We start from the raw sequence: 17774 nt of genomic DNA on the forward strand, positions 1-17774 counted from the left end.
GATTGGTCGCTGCCTCCACCTCTGAAGTGCGGATAAGAGCTTGGAGTTTGTTTCCGGGTCTTGGGCTTTGGCCCCTGGCGCAGAGGATTCTGGGAGCCAAGAGTCGTAATGGTGTCCGTATGATCAGCGGAGGCTGCTGCATCGGACCTCGGCCACTGTGAGCAGCGGGAGAATAGCAGATTGTCTTCCTTTTCCGAGTGGGGCGGGAGAGGGCGGTTGGGACCGGAATCGCCGACGGAGAACCGAGCACAGGCATAGGAGACCCCGGAGCGGTGGGAGGGTGGCGGAGCCCAGCGCCGGTGGGGAAGTCTTGCGTGCTAGGGGCCGGGGAGAGCGCAGCGCTCAGGCAGCACTGCAGTCGGCGTTAAGCAGGGTCCAGGCCTCCCATCTGTTGCTGAGTCTGGCAAGGTGAAGAGTCAGCGAATTCCTGGTGACATCCCGAAGACAAACTCCCGGGAGGCGGGAGCGATAATTACGTGGGGTTGTGTAGGAGACGGCGGCGCCCTCAGCATCATGAAACCCTTTTAACCCCTCTTTGGATACATCCTTTACCCTTTTTTGAAAATCTAGAGACGTATACCAGTTCCCCCAAGTTACCCCACACATTTACTTTTTTTTTTTTTTTTTTTTTTTTTACCGCTTAACGGGGTTTTAGTAGCCATATCTGCGGTGCTGTATTCTTTTGGATGTTCAAAACCAAAAGTAACATAAGTAACGAGTTCCTGATTTGATCAGAATCTTTTGGGGATGAGGTTCCCTTGAATTATGACCTACAAAACATCCGATTTATGTTGGCAGCTGTAAGAGAAAGTTGGGTCAACAGAAGGTTCTTGGAGAATTTTGCCCACCTGTCATTAAAGTTCAGCACACTTTAATCCAGGATTCTCAGTAATTGTGATTAAGATAGTTTTTTTTAAAATGATTTTTAAAATATTCTTTTTGTTTTTGTAGTTACTAGCCTATTTCTGTTGTGTGAGATTTAGATAAAATGTGAACCTTAGGGAGTTTGGTGGAGTAAGGTTAAGTTGAGAATTTTTAAAACTCAGTCATGGCAGTATTGTATTTTACAAGAGTTTGCCAGATCAGATCTCATAGTCTATGAGGAATATTCTCATTCCACTTATGACAGAAACTTAAGCTAGGTGACTTGCCCAAGGCCACAGAACCAGAAGGAAAACAGGAACACAAACTCAGATCTTCATGACAGAATTTCTTGTACTAATAGGAGCTTCCTAAGACGTTATATCCTTTGTGCACCCTGAACCTAATTTTTTCCTTAGAACTTTTGTTTGAGGTTAAGTAAGTTTTGGGGAATGAGTTATGGAAATTTTTTCACAAGAATAGATATTGATTAATACTTTATAAAATGGGAGTTTGTCATAGGGAAAGTAACTTGATACTATTTTTCTTCAAAGCATAAAAGATGACAACAGCAGCTAGGCCAACTTTTGAACCTGCAAGAGGTGGCAGAGGAAAAGGAGAAGGTGATTTGAGCCAACTCTCAAAGCAATACTCAAGTAGAGACCTACCTTCTCATACAAAGATAAAATATAGGTAATGAAGACTCATTTTTTTTCTTGTTTATGAAGCAAAATCCAAATCGGTTAAATGGCATGGTCATGACATATCAGCACATTTGGGTTACATCACTTAAATAATCTATTTTCACTAGAGTGGAATGTGATGGTGTCTAACATTAAAATTATGTTCTATGATCGTAAAATGCTACCAGAAATTCCTATTAACCAGGAATTTCATGTTGAGATGGAACAATAACTAATATATTACCTCAAAGCAACTAGGCACTATTAGCACTAATCAGTCTGAGATGAAAAGTGTTCCTGTAATGGGCCCTGAGTTGATATACTAACAAAAATGTAAAGAATTTTAATCAGTCTGCAGTGTTATGAGAAAATATGTGATTCAGTTTGAGCTCGAAATACTGGAAATGCCACAAGGACGCCTGTTAATAACCTTCAGGTTAGGAAAATAATGTTGTCCAGTTCCCTCTTTTATGCTTGAGGGACTTAAGGACAAAGTGGCTTTTTGTGAATTGTTTTCCATTGCTACAGCCATGTGGCTTTTGGGGAACACTTTTGCCCTGGTTTGTTTCTACTTTAGACAGACCACTCAGGATGCCCCTGAAGAGGTTCGGAACCGTGACTTCAGGCGAGAGTTGGAAGAGAGAGAGAGAGCTGCTGCAAGAGAAAAAAATAGAGATCGTCCAACCCGAGGTACAAACACTACCCCAGACTCACGTCTTGTAAAATTAGGTTGACAGTTGTTTTTCTTTCATATGGTAATGGTTTACAATTTTTGTTTGCTTTTAAATATTGTTGTGAGTTTGCAATAATTTCTTAAGTGATTAGGTTAGATATAATTTTTTTTCAGTTCTATCTTTTTATGCTTGTATATTAGAAGGAACAGGGTGAGCTGGGGATATTTAGCAGCCATTGTTTCAGCTCAGATCAAACAGACTTTGATTATTTACAAGAGCCAGACTTTTCGAGGTCCCATTATTTCTATTGTTTCCTCATTTTTTTTCACTGACTTATGTGATAATGAGGCATCTAGGGGCATCAGTTTAACATCCTTTATAGTTCTAGCATATGTGAACTATTCTCTAAATTTCCTGAGAAAGGCTACAGTTCCCATATTAAAATCAGTACTTTCATTAATTCAGTCAACAAATATTTTCCAAGAGCTTATTTGCCAGGCACTGTGTTTTTTCTCCCTGCTGTCATGATGGTTATAATCTAAGCTCTATGTGCCCACAAGTCCCTAAAATGTTACAAGAAATGTAATGCTTGTTTCAGTAAGCTAAGCGATGTTTGTTTTCCCCCAGAACATACAACCTCCTCTTCAGTGTCAAAGAAGCCTCGGCTAGACCAGATTCCCGCTGCCAACCTTGATGCGGATGATCCTCTAACAGATGTATGTTTTGTTTCTTCCTTTCATTTTTATGTAGCAATTTATGTTTTCTGAAATAGTTTTTTAGTCTTTTGCCTTTCAGTGCCTTGCCCTGAAATACTGTATTTTTATTTAATACTGTAGCCCTGACTTCAATGCTAAACTTTATAGTTGATTTTAAAACAACAAAGTTATTATGTAGTTAATCAAACTTCAAGAACAAGTTTGATCTTTGGAGAACCAAATAAAGAAGTGATCTATTAAAGAATATTAACTAAACTAAAGAATATTAACGAACAAACTAAATGAAAACAGACTCACAGATACAGAGAATAAACTGGCAATTGCCAAAGGAGAGGGGGCTTGAGGGGCTGGGTGGAAAAGGTGAAGGGATGAAGAAGTACAAATTAGTAGTTAAAAAAGAGTCATGGGATTTAGAGTGTAGTATAGGATATATAGTCAATATTATTATAATGGTTGTATAGTGCCAGATGGGGGCTAGAGTAGTCAGGAGGATCACTTCATGGATTATATAAATGTCTCACTTTTTCAAATTTAAAAGAAAAAAAAATTTTTTTAAAAGAATATGGTTTTTTAAGAAATCTCTATATTAAACTATAGAGATTGGGCTACCATGTTATAGACCTCCAGAGGGCACTCTTCAGACTGGACTCTATATCAGTAGCACCCCCTAGAGTTAAACTCAGGGGTCTTTCCATATTGTATACCAGTGATGCCTCCCCAGATGTGCAGAGCACTTAATGGCCCCCTCTGTGCCTAGGGAGGGAAATGATCTAAGTGGAAGGTTAAGGATTAGTACATAAATTAACATTGAAATTGAGTGTGACCCACAGTATAATTAATTTGCAGTTTTCTGTATACAGTGGAAAAAATCTGAGTCGCTTTTTATGAGTAGCATCTAATTAAGCACATATATCAGCAATTCCCAAGTTGACAGATTAAATAAATAATTAAGTAATTAAATAGAAAGAACTCAGTTTTAAGTGAGATTTAATGATTATTCATTTGAAATTAGTTTCTTAGAATTTAGCACCCTTTTTGTACTTTTGATTATCCTTACTTCCTAGCTTAAAGTTGTTTTGAGTTATATAAAATTTTGGATTCTCAGGGTAATATACATTTGTATTGTGTATCAGTGTAAAGTGTTCCTTTTCTGGTTTTAGAATTTTCTTTCAACCATGTAAATATGAAAAGTACTTTTTTATTGTACTATTTACTGTTATAATCTCTAAAACACATCAGTGGTTGACATTTTAGTAAGTTCATAAGCTCTTTTGTGGGTTTTTATTTTTCGATTGGTTTTTGATTTTAATCATATTTAGGTGCATTTATCTTCCCCACTGGGAAAATTAATCTTGCTCCAAAGATTTGGTAAGTGCAATTTTTATGGAAAAAAATGAATAATGTATATTTCCTCTTCTAATCTCCTGGATCATCACCTTTCCTTTTTAGGAGGAAGATGAAGATGAAGACTTTGAAGAAGAGAGTGATGATGATGATACTGCAGCTCTTCTTGCAGAACTAGAAAAAATTAAAAAAGAAAGAGCTGAAGAGCAGGCCAGGAAGGTAAAATCAAAGTGTTAAATGTTAACATCTTTTTACGTAAATGATAAATAGAAATATTTTTTAATTCAAGTAATATATTAGAACTCATTGTTACCATGTTTAGGTATTCTAGCTCCTGTAGATGTGTAAATCTGATAATTTTTGTGACATCCTAGGTCTCCTGATTATGTTTGAAATTCTTTCCAAATAGTTCAGACATGTTTAATAATACTCATCAAATTGCTCTTCATTCACTTACTCATTTGTTCAACAGACATTTATTCTATTAAGTGTCAGAAGAATCAAAAATGCATAAGATATAGTCATAGCCTACAAAGAACCCAGGGATATGATGAGGCTATTTTCATCTCTGTCCTTGCCTCCTGCCTCAGGCTTCTTTCCAGGAACTTGTCGAGGCAATCTTTTAATAGAGTCTGTATTACCTAGAACAGTTTACCTAACTTCTCTGAGTGTCAACATTATATCGATTTACACAATGGAAGAAAGGAATGTCTAATGCAAAGATAGTTATAAGGATTAAATAGGATCCATAATACATACCTTTAAATTTTAAGTTACCCAAAGTAATGAAAATAATAGATGAAACTGGGAAAGTAAGAACATGTCAAAGCATTAGAGGTTTGTAAACCAGTGCTAAAGGAGTTTGGAATATGTTCTGAAGAATATGGAACCATTCAATTTTACCAGGAGATTGCTAAGATTGGATATGCATTTTAGAAAGATTTCTCTGGCAAAAGTATGGAAGGTAGATTGGGAAGAACTGATTTAGGAAGCTGTTCCGTTAAACCTCACATGTGCTCACGAGAATCATGCATAGTAGGAATTGGAATTGACGGAAGTCATTAAATAGGTGCTGATAGAGCTATCAAGGAGGTAGAATTGACTAGATAAAGTGAGTAGATGTGGGGGCAAAGGTGACCCCCACCCCACCCCCCAGTTTCTGTGTAAATGTTGGTGCCATACACTAATATAGGGAATGCTAAAGAATGGGCATGTTTATTTGGAGAGAAGAGAGAGAATGAGTTCTGTTTGGTACATGTTGAATTCGCCACATTGTGAGACATTTCAAGTAAAGGTATCTGCCTCCACCTTCAACCAGACCAGAGCCCCTTTTTTCATTTGAGCCAAGAATTGTTGTTTTAAAAAAGAGGAAGATGACTTGAAAAAAAAGACTGATGTAGGTTAATGTTTGTAATCTAGGGAGGTAGAGTTCATGTGGGTCAGAAAGGTCAGGGAAGAATTCAGAAAAGAGGTCAAATTTAGGATAGGCATTGCAGACTACCAGAATTCAGATTAGAAGAAGAAACACTTTAAAATACAATTCTCATCAAAGTTTGGCATAGGATAGCATATCTTCTATAATAACATAATTTGTATGTCTAATTATGGAAGTCAGAGAATTATAACATTCTTAATACCACCTGCACACCACTAGAGGGCAGTTTTATTCCAAATTGTTTTGAGTTATCTAACATAAAGAGATGAGTAATTTAAATGCATTTGGTTAACCCTTAGAGAGGATAAACATTTTAGACCGAATATCTTGTCATTGTATTCATCTAATCTTTACAAAAATATGTTAATGTTTCTTAGGGTTGAATAATAATTTATTTCTTTTGTCCTTATTTCCCTGTTTGGCCTTCTAGTGGCTCATTTTTTAGGTGTCCCAAAATAAAATTTTCCAACCAGTCAGCCTATGTCAGGGGCTGGGAAACTTCCTGTAGAGGGCCAGATAGTAAATATTTTAGGCTTGCAGGCCACACAGCCTATTAAAACACTTGAGCACTGCTCGTTACAGTGCAGGCAACCATAGACAATACATAAATAAGTGATCATGACTATGTTCCAGTAAAATTTTATTTACAAAAACAAAGTGGTGTGGATTTGACCTGCTGGACCTGCTGGCTATTCAGCCTTTAGCCTGTGTTCATGGAGCATAATGTCCCCGGTACTTGAATATGGAAGTAGTTGGTACCTTTTTTCCCAGAGTTGTGTGGCAACCAACTAATAACTCTAAAGGAAATAATAGTTCATAGAATGGCCAGGACCTTATCACACATATTATTATTATAAATTTGGATACATTGAATACTTTAGCTACTAGTTTTCTAGCATCTCAGAGAAATGTCTTTTTATGTTCAGCATCAGTATAATTTGTTAAAAATAAATAATTTTTAGAAAGCTATATGTTCTTAATCTACAGTGGATTTTCTTAACTAAGTTTTGAGCAGTGACCTAAAAGAATTCCCCCCACTCCCCCCTGAAAATCACATCTTCTTACCTCCCAGTTACTTGCTTCATAAAAATGAAATCTGTTGGTTCACATTCGGGTGTTGAAATGAGATATCATTGACCCATATAGGAAATTAGACTCTTTCCAAGTGGTTTAACATAGGTTTATTTTAAATGGACTTTCAGAAAGTCTTTTTTTCCTTCATCTATTAAGTCATCAATTTCGGTCATTCCCAACACACAGCAGAGTCGGATTTATCTTTAGTTTAAGGTAACATGGAATCAGGTAGATCTAGAAATTATGGTTAAGATTTTAGACATTTTATATTCCTAATTCTAAGAATGAAACTGAGGGGTATTTGAGTTTAAAGAGGCTAATGCTAAAAGTGAAGAAAGACAGGCTTATAACTGATAAGATATGAGAAATAAAAGTAGAAAGTCAATAATAATAAATCATAATAACAAAACGGATAAACCTCAGGTAAATTAGTAGAAATACATCTTAACTGAATATATATACACTAACACATTTTGATAGTTTATCTTATTTTAAGAGATACTTCTTGGTTAATTTGTCATAATTCATAGAGATGCAAGTTTACATTGTTAGTAAATTCAAAATAAAATTATATTTAATTACAGTTATGTATAGCCCTTTAAATATTGAGGTAATTGCTCTGCTAAATGTCTTTTTGATGTTTAATATGTTCTTAAATTATTAAAATATGTTTATTGTCGTGCTCTCAAAATAAGCAATTTTTATGTACTTGAGAAAGAAAATAGATTTAAATACGCATCTTAAAAATTTCGAAGTCGGGAATAATGAATGTGTGATGGCAAGCCATGAAATATTTATAATAAAAATGCCGAATTATTTTATTTTCATAAGTGAGACTTTTCTGGTATGTCTTGAAAACAGACAAACAAACAAAAAACCCCACTACTTTGGTGCTTATCCCTAACATTCTTTTTAAATATGAGCTGTATAAGAAGATTGACCCATGGAGTTTAATTAAGTAAATATGACTCTTTCCCTGACATTGGCAGGAACAAGAACAAAAAGCTGAAGAAGAAAGGATTCGAATGGAAAACATTCTGAGCGGAAACCCTCTCCTTAATCTCACTGGCCCATCCCAGCCTCAGGCTAACTTCAAAGTTAAACGAAGGTACTATACAGTAATGGGTTGGAAATATATACACACAGATTATGAGTTTTACAGCAAACTATATGATATAAAGCTTCTAAAATCCCTCTTTCCACTGATATTCTTCTCTGTCAGATTTTGGAATAATGGAAGGAGAATGAAAGAAAATAATTTATTTTCAATAGATATTTATAGTTACCAGCTATATACCAGATAATGTTCTAAACATTAGAGACACTGTGAGCCATTGAACCTATAAAGCTTGTATTTTGGTTGTATGTGTCAAGAGGTCCCCCAGACCACTCTTCACATTCTGAGACTCACTAGAAGGACTCAGGACTCAGTTAGTAGTTGTATTCATGACAAATGTAGTAAAGATATACAGTCAAATTATGCGGGGAAAAGGCACAGAAGGAATTCCATGTGCACAGCGAATACTGAATATGGGAAAATAAAATGGAATAGCTTATAGGAAGTGCAGAGTGATCAAAGAACCTTGTAGGCTTAACTTTTAAGCCATATCTGTTATTTCTCACTGCCTCTGCTGCTGCCACCTCTCTGCAGAAGTGATGCAGCTCCCCTAACTGGTCTTCTGCTTGCATGCTCACCACACTCTCTCCATCCCCACCCCAGTTATTTTATTAACATAGCAGCATCATGGTCCTTTTAAAATGAAAGGTTACAACCTCTTTTCTAAGCCATCCGGTGGCTTCTCAACTCATTCATATTAAAAACTCAAGTCCCTAAAATGTTAACAGCATAGTCAAGGAAGGATTTGGTGGGCAGGTGACATTTTACAGCGACTAGACTTCAAGGTATTAACCTGAACAGTTGAAAGGATAGAGATGGGGAAGAATTAAACTAAGGTTGGGGACAGGGGAGGTGACAGGTTTAAGACATATTAAGTTTGGGATGTTAAATACATCTACATGCAGACGTTGAGTTGGTATCTTGATATATGGTTCTGGAGTTATTCTAGACTGGAGATAATGAATTTGGGATCTGTCAACTTACTGAAGTTTTCTAAAGCCACGAAGACTAAATGAGATCACCTAGGGAATGAATGTAGCCAGAGAGAAGTCAGGGGACCGAGTCTGTCATAATGTTTACATGTGGAGTAGATACTTAGCTATCAATACCTGGAACAGCACCCAGTACATACTAAGTGCTCAATAAATATTGATTAAATGAATTACGGATTAAAAAAATGAGGCTGAGAAGGAGCAGCCAGTGACAAAAGAGGAGAACCAAAAGAGATTCATGGGTATTTTGGAAGCCAAGCAAATACAGCTTGCTTTCAAGAAGAAGGGGTGAGTGATTATCTAGGACAAATATCGATGACAAGGCAAGTAAAATGAGTACCGTGAAGTGGCTATTGAATATAGCAACATGGGAGAACAGTTTTGACGTTGGGATGGGCTTAAAGCCTTTTGAGAGTGAGTTGTGGAGAGAGTGGATAGAGGAAAATTGATTATATTAATATTAAACTACACTCATCGCTTGATTTATGCGGATTATCTGTTTCACGCGTCTTTTTTTTACGTGCATAAAAAGAATCCACCAACACACACAAAAATACTAAATAAGCTAATGTAAGTCAGAAAAATATTTATTTCACATATTTTCACAAAAAATGCTAATGAAAATTCAGAAAAGATAAATTTTGTTCACTCTGTGTCTATACTATAAAGCAATCAACCTCTTTTTAATTGACACAAAGTCACTATCTTCATCACTTGAACTATTTGGAAGTACTACTATGGTTTCATTATTTATGTTTATGTTAGTGGATGATCTTTTTCCAACCCTATCTTTTGCTAAGTTTTCATAAATTCTTCGGTATTCACTGCAACATTTTAAAAAATGTTTTTAAAATTTTAAGGCTTGTTGAATGTTTGGATCAATATCTAGAATTGCAGTTTCCAGTTTTGTGGCCAATTGAAGAGTTTTGCAAATATTTTCTGCAGTGAATGAAACTGGTTCAAGGTCACTGCTGTATTCATTGGCAGGATGGGCTTCATATAGTAAGTGAATTAATTCATTGTCAGTTAATTCTTGATCAGCCAGTAATTTGTTAATATCATCTACATTCAGATTGTCAGGCCATCTTCTTAAAATTTTTTTAATAATAATGTCAGTCAATCCCTCTTTAGTTGTTGGAACCATGTTCACTGGTACAACCACTTCTGGCCATATTGTTTTCCAGCAAACATTTAAAGTTGACAGCTTTATATCCCTCAAAGCTAAAGCAATATTCTTGATACAACTTAAAATTGTGTATTTATTCCAGGCTCCTGCAACTGATTCATTATCTTCAAGTTTAATAAAAATATCATTAAAACTCTATTTAATATAATTAATCCTAAAGGCGGAAATAATGCCTTGATCTAAAGATTGGATCAAGGAAGTTGTATTTGGTGGCAAATACACAACTTTTATATTTGGATGTTTTAAAAATATTGTGTAGATGACCAGGTGCATTATCTAAAGTAAAAGTGTTTTAAAAGGAAGACGTTTTTCCTTCATATGATTTGCAGTTTCTATAGCCAAACATTTGTCAAATCAATCCTGAAAAACATCAGTAGTCACCCATGCTTTTTTATTTGCCGTCCAACGAATGGGAAGATTATCAATAATTGTATGTTAGTAAGTATTAGTTCTTTGTACGTTGCTGAGTTAAGCTATTGTTTTTTAGAAAGAATAATCTCTAGTAAGGGAAGTGAAAAAGAACTGTGTAAAAGTAAGACCACATAGGTGGATACCGCATATAAAAAGCCCACATAAACAGGGGGTATATACCGTGAATTAAAATAACACATTAAAAAAATACCACGTAAATTGAGGGACAAGTGTATATAGTTTGTTCTTCTGTTTTGTTTGGATTCAGATGGAATTGTTTGGCAATTGGAACATGTCTTAATATGCATGTACATGTCTTAATATGCATGTGACCTAGCTCTGTTGAGCTTTTCATGTTTCTGTGTCCTGCACCAGTGATGACTTTGCTAACACTCTTTTCCAAAGATGCCCATGTTCTTTGCTTATTTTCCAGGTGCAATCTCTTCTGGCATGTAATAAACACATATTCTATGGGCTTTTATATGTATTTGAAAGTGTATATATATTATATATATATGGGTTTGTGTTTTATATGATAGATGGTATTTTGAAATTATACTCTTTATTTTCTATAAAACAAGTATTTTATAGGCTGTCCATAGGTATTTTTTCTGCTTGTATGTTATTAAATCTAACCACATAAATCCAACCAGAGTCCTGCATTCAACTGCTGTTTCTGTGTATGTATTGGCACTATATGAGCCTTAATGTTACATCCCAGTAGTTTCTTATCCTTTTGTTGTCCTAAAAATATAAATACTATTGGATGATTACTGAATGTTAACTGATGAAAGTGTATATATGCTTAAAGCCACACAATCTGAAATGTAATAAATTGGTTGTCGTCTAGAGCTGTCTGTACTAATCAGGATGGTATCCGGTGATGCCTCTCTGTTTTAGACCTGAGAACATTCAATATTAATGCAATTAAAATTTACGTATTTCTGCTTTTTAACTCAAAGCTTCTTATAATGGATAAGTCATAAGAATAGGAATTGCCCTTTCTGTTATTATAAAACAAGATTACAACCTATTCAGAATTACTTTATCCTTTTGGGTATAATTGCTGCATCGAATGATACATATGTTGAATATCTTTCTGTGTAAGGACCAAGTTTTGCAATTCACAGCGTTGTCTCCTGATATAACCATGGTAAGAGTGCTGTTTTTTTTTTTCTTCAGGTGGGATGATGATGTTGTTTTCAAGAACTGTGCAAAAGGTGTAGATGATCAGAAGAAAGACAAAAGATTTGTAAATGATACATTGCGATCTGAATTTCACAAAAAGTTCATGGAGAAATATATTAAATAGTACAGTTTTATGTGCTTAATTAAAGACTATAAAATGTAAACGATCATTTTGACTTTATTTTGCTTAGGTTTTTTTTTCCCCCCCCTTTCCCCCAATTGAATTGTGTATACGCTTCCCTGATTTTAAGTTTTAAAATATCTTTTCCTTTATTGATGCCTTATTTGATAAGGACTTGGGCATTGGTTTAACCCAGTTTCCAGTCTCTGAATGTTCTCAATCATATAGTTTCTTTTTAATGTGAGAAAAGGAATCTGCTTGTAATAAATATTTTCAAGAATCTAAATAACCAAATCTGTGCCCCCAACTTTTTGTTGAAATGTATGCAGCTTATAAAATATTGCGGATTTTCTTTTGTATATTGTATTTCTTTGCGCATGAACTTTTTCTTATTTCTCTAACATTGAATTAAGGTCAGTTACTTCATGATATTCTCTCAGTGTTTAAGAGTATGATAAAATATTGAAGGGATTCTAATTTGGACCACACATTGCTATGGAAGAGCGTGGCAAGTGTGTGTATCTCTTCTGCAGGTATTCCTTTTCTCTCGGGCCAAGACAAGCACTTCCGAAGCATGCTTAGGGAACAGGTGGCACTTACCTGTGTTCTCCTGGATACTCAACTGCTTTGTTTCTCTTGAGTGAGAGAAAGTTTGACACATATTAGATGTAAAGCTTAGGAAAGTTTAATGTCAAACAATACATGAAATAAAATTTTTGGAAATATGATTTTGCTTGTTTGCATGTTTGTTTTGGAGGATGTGTATGTGTTTATCTGGGAATGTCTCAACATAGCTGGGAAATGAAATTTTCTTAAACTTGGACTGTGATTTAAAGGTTTCATTTCAGTAGAAAGTTTGAGCTCAAAAATTAAGCCTTCTACAGATAACAGAGACCCATTCTAAGACATTACCCACTACAGCATTTTCCCAGTGGAAGCTTGGACACAGGATGTATATATCTTGCCTGAGTCAGGAGCAGAGCTGGAAATAGAGCCTAGGTCTCGACTCCATATTCATATTCTGCATTTTATTTACCAACTGACGTATATACAAAATTTTGAATGCTTTGAGACTAGTTTTCTTAAAGCCTTTATTAAAACATTTTATCTGAAACTTTACAATTCATAAGGTGGCCTTATATTTTGCATTTTCTTCATAGCAGCACTTACATAGGAAGGAAGTACTGGGCTATTCAAAGGTAAGGAAGATGAAATTCAGGCTGAGTGATGGTTAATACCTATAAAATGTAAATGTCATTTTGACTATTTTTTTTCCTTCTCCTCCCCCCATTTAAATTGTGTATACACCTCTCTGTTGGGATATGTATGAGTGCCTTAAAACTACATGAAAATATGCTTACAGATGTGAGCAGCATTATTGGATTTCTAAAACTGGTTCTTGGGATTATGGGTAAGTCCTGAAGAAAAGAAGTGATAGTACTTCACAGAAGCTCTTTTTTTTTTAAACATCCAAAAGGCATGTAACTCATATTCAAGAGTCTGATAGAGGTACACCATTACTCCAAGATCCACTATTTCCTATTAGAGCCTGACAGTTCCAGGAAGAATCAGAGGGTAATTTCAATGACTTTTTTCCTTTCTCTAATAATTTCCAACGTAAAATTGTATAACCCATCATAGATCCAGACACACATAAATGTTACAGTTTCAGCTGAGATTTACAGAGCAGATAACCTTAAAATGCCTTGCTTCCTCGTTGTGTTGACCCGATTGAAGAATCAGTCTAATCCCTTTAAGGGCCCATGCTGAGTATCAAGAGCCTGGGCTTTGGAGCCAGATAGACCTGGATGTGATGCCCAGTTCTGTCATTTCGGGCTCTGGTAAAGCAGACTGAGTGTTCCAGAAGTGTACTTGGATTGCAGCTGTTTGACACCAGTCCCTGTAAGGAGGGCATTATTCTTTGCCCTGTTTCATAGACAAGGAAATAGAAGTTTGTAAGAGAACTTTAAAAACAAGCAAAGTCAAATTTTTAAGGGTACAGGGCCGGATTCAAACCTGGAACTGTGTTCTAAAGCCCACCCCTCTAACTGATGTGCTTGCCTGCCTCCTTGTGTTAATTGGCCCTTCTGACTTTTCTCACCAATGAAACGATAGCAGAGACTATCGTAAGGGAGTTTGGTGGAAATTAATATCATAAGGTGTATAGGGCGTAAGTGTCTGACAGGCACATAGGAATTTCATACATGTTCCCTCTCTACCTGCCTCTGCTGGCACAGAGCAGGGGATGGCTAAAAGTTTTAAAGCCTTTTTTGCTCTATCATAAAGGTCTGGTTTTGAATGAAGAGTTTTCCTGGCCCCTCAGAGCTTGGATTGGGCAACAGGTATGGTGGGGCAGGGATGTTTTTGCTCGGTTGCAAGGATTAGAAACCCAGTAACAAACTCAAGTGAAATGGAAGTTTATCTTAAGAATACTTCAAAGGCACCTCCTCTGTCTAGATCTTACTCTGCTTCTCTCTAGTCATCTGCCATACTTCCTCTGCAAGACTAGATTTCTGCTTCAAAAAACTAGAGGCCATTCATTCATGCTTCTGTCTTCCCTGGAAGGGAGTCTTAATGACCTTATAGCTCCACTGGCCAGCAGAGCTTCTGTGTCCTGAGACAAAGCTGGTCCAGAGAGTAGTGGCTAGGAACCAGGTTACCTGCTACAAATGTAGGCAAGAGCAGGGAGATGTTGATAGTATAATCTCTGGTACTGACACAGCCTGAGATACTCAGCTGCTCATGTGGTAAATAAAACCTGGAAACTGAGATATCACAGCTGTAACTCCAGTCGTAGGGGTAGTGCCTGCACCATGCTGGGCACATCACAGGGGCTGGCCTCCGCCCCCAGTGCAGACCTGGGGACAGGGATAGTAAGGGTCAGGTACCCACCCAGACATAGGTGGAAAAGCTGGGACTTAGCAGAGGCCTGGGAGTCCTGCTAGCAGAAGGCTCTGCTGGGGCGGTTTCCTGTTGGACACGGGAAGCACCAGCACCAGGGAGCTGAGTGGGGCTTGTCTTGTTCTTGTACCTACCTTCTTAGAAGTAGGACTAATGGACTGAACCACTCCTGAGGGGAAAGGGGAGAGCAAGTGAAAGCGAGAAGGAGACAGCTGGAGCTTCTGAAGACGGGGGTATTGGCCCCAATCCCCTCTTCCCTGGGCCAAGGTCAGTGGAACACAAAAGACACAGCACCATTCTTCAGTAAATGCGAGGGGCCATTTTATTGTGGCGGTGGTGTTGGGATGTACGCACACTTTTCTCTAAATCACACTCCCAGAGAGGCCCCCACATATATTGCCGCTCTGAGTCTTTTTATACAGAAACTCTCTTTGTGCATTTTTCATTTTTATTTTTTAAAAATGTTCTGTTCTCTCCTGGCCTAGTTCTTGGAGGCACTTTAAGAGGGAAAAGAGGAGGAGGAAGGAATCAGTAATGTTCACACTCCTCGGAGAGGCATCTGCCAGGTTTCCTCTGCACAGTGATCTTTTCATCTCACTGTTTTTTCAAACAGCCTCTCTTTTGAGAAACAGGTAGAGAAATGGCTCCTAACGGCCCCAGACTAATTGGAAGCAGTTTCTTGGGAGGTCAGCCGTCTCTGTGTGTGCTAGAGTCTGAGGAAGGAGCAAAGAGGAATGGGGACTTAAATAACCTTCTGACTTTTTCATACAGAGGGGTTCTAAGGTCATGATGAGCTTTTCTCTACACACGCACACCTCCTCTAACGCTTGGCCTCAGAGACCCATATCCCCAAGGGTGGGTTAAAGAAATGCTGGGAATTGCATCACCCTCTTGAAGTGTTTACTTCAAAGAAGCCCCAAGGGAAGAATAAGCTGCCAATGAGGAGAAAAACTGGGATAAGAAAAGTGGCGAAGCTCACAGAGCATCTAAGCCTGCTCCCCTTGGCAGTGGACTCTACAGTCACCAGCGTTGCTAACCAGGCTCCTGCCTCCCACCAGGCCACCCCTCCCCGCCATCCCTGGAAGAGGTGCTACCATCCACTGCTGTTTAAACCCTTCATTAAACAATCGCCATTTAGGAAAAACAATGGAAAGCGATCTCATTCACGATAGTTACAAAAACGTACAACACATAGTCATAAACTGAACAAGAAATGTGCAGGAACTCTTAGAAGAAAACTCTTAATACACTACTATGGGACATTTAAAAAAAAAAGGCTTTAATAAATGTGGAGGAAAAAAATGTGGAGAAATACCTATTTCTAGATAGGAAGAATTAATAGTATAAAGATAACAGTTCTTCACCACCCCCCAAAAAATGATGAAATTCCAGGAGGTTGGGATCTTTAAAAATTAATGTTTTGACCCGTTATTTTAAAATTTTCTGTTAAATGTGTAAAAACATCAGAAAAAAAGTCTGGCAAAGAAGAATAATGAGAGGGGTTTTTCCCCACCAATTTTTGAATGGATTATATATACATAAAAATGAGTGTGGTTCTGGCACAAACACAGAGAGATGGGGAAAAAATGGGACATAATAAAAAGCCCAGAAACAAATGCAAATACATAAAATAATTTTGCATATAAGAAAATTTTTGAAAGGAAAAAAGCAAGAGAAAAGAAAATCAATAGGAGAAGAATGAACTATTCAGCAGATGATGCCAAGAAAGTTTCCCAACCAATGGTAGAAAATAAATTGCTACTGTCAAGCTCAAGGCCCGGGTAAGACTGATAGATTCCGCCAGTAGAGAAATAACAAGCCCTTTTTAGATTTAGATAGTTCGGCACTTACGTAGTCAGCAAAAGGAAGTAAACAAGGGTGCTAGCTCCCTGTGCTCCCAGTGCAGGGCAACCCCAAAACAAAAGGGACTAGGCCACAGCCACACTAATGACAGGACATCCCGGTGCGGAGACACCAGCACCATGCTGCGGCTAAGTTTCAAAGCTTTCCACTCTACCCTAAAGGAGTCGTAAAACCTCAAACCTTATCAAAACCAGGCGGCCATGGGAAGCTGTCTCCCAGAGCCTGAGAAATAACCTTTTAGCATCTCCTCACAAGCCTCCCATGTTCCCGCATTCCCAGAGGATCCCAAGGCATCCTGTCATGATTTAGATCAGCTGAGGTCAAGTGCTGCTCAGGTGGCCTGTGAAAATGCATGTGAGGTCATGGGTGCCAGCACAGAGGTGTTCCCTGACAGCTACCTGACACGTCCTCCAAGCTAAGTTCCATGTGGTTTAAAGATTTAAAGAAAAAATTAATAAATGTCCTAGAGAAAAGTATAGATTCATACGTGTTTAACATTGAGGGGTGGCCTTTCTAAGCATGATCTCAAAAGCAGAAAACACAAACGAACAACAAACAGATAAATTGATTACATAAAAAGATTTTATAGATCAAAGAATTTAAAATGCCGATGATAAGATTAAATTTCTTTGCTTAGACAGCTTTTTTTTTTTACTTTCTTAGAGTTTCTTTTCCTCTTTAATGTCTTCTTTTATTTAACCTCATTTAAAAAGTGATTTCATTATAATAGATAAGCAGTCAACTTCTCTCTTTTCTAGAACCTTCCAAATGGAATAGTGGCCCCAAAATGAGTATAATTATAGGACTGCCTTTAATGCTTTCTCATGTAGAACTCCATATTTTCAGTGCCCAATGTCTTTCTTCTTCTTGATATGTTTCTTTCTTTTCATGGAATACATCCTGAAGTAATTTCCTAGGAAAGTGTAAATAAGGTGAACATCCGAGTCCTTCCTTCTATGTGTATGTCTAGCTTTAGTCTACCCCACCCACCCAGACTTCCTTAATTAATAGTTTTCCTGAGTATAGGTTTAAAATAAATTTCTCTTAGAATTTAAAAGCTTTGCTTTGTTTTTTGTTTTTTTTTTAAAACTTCAGTATATCTCTTGGAAACTCTGATATCCATCTCTTATATTCCTTACATATGTCCTAGTATTTTGTTTTTAATGTCTGCAATCTTTTGATATGTTCTCTCCTCTCTCTCTCTTCTT

The 17774-nt window shown here is 37.1% G+C and overlaps 1 protein-coding gene across 1 annotated transcript; it reads left to right on the forward strand.

The window, feature by feature from the left end:
• The first annotated feature begins 45 nt into the window (after nucleotides 1–45).
• Nucleotides 46–12530, forward strand: CWC15 (CWC15 spliceosome associated protein homolog). Its single transcript, XM_016158724.2, has 7 exons — nucleotides 46–157; nucleotides 1416–1554; nucleotides 2122–2234; nucleotides 2846–2934; nucleotides 4384–4497; nucleotides 7777–7895; nucleotides 11676–12530. Exons 2-7 carry the CDS (start codon nucleotides 1424–1426, stop codon nucleotides 11803–11805), a joined length of 696 nt encoding a protein of 231 aa, XP_016014210.1. The 5' UTR covers nucleotides 46–157; nucleotides 1416–1423; the 3' UTR covers nucleotides 11806–12530.
• The last annotated feature ends 5244 nt before the right edge of the window (nucleotides 12531–17774 follow it).

Source organism: Rousettus aegyptiacus, unplaced genomic scaffold (genome assembly GCF_014176215.1).
Source record: "Rousettus aegyptiacus isolate mRouAeg1 unplaced genomic scaffold, mRouAeg1.p scaffold_m13_p_5, whole genome shotgun sequence".
NCBI classification, from domain to species: Eukaryota; Metazoa; Chordata; class Mammalia; order Chiroptera; family Pteropodidae; genus Rousettus; species Rousettus aegyptiacus.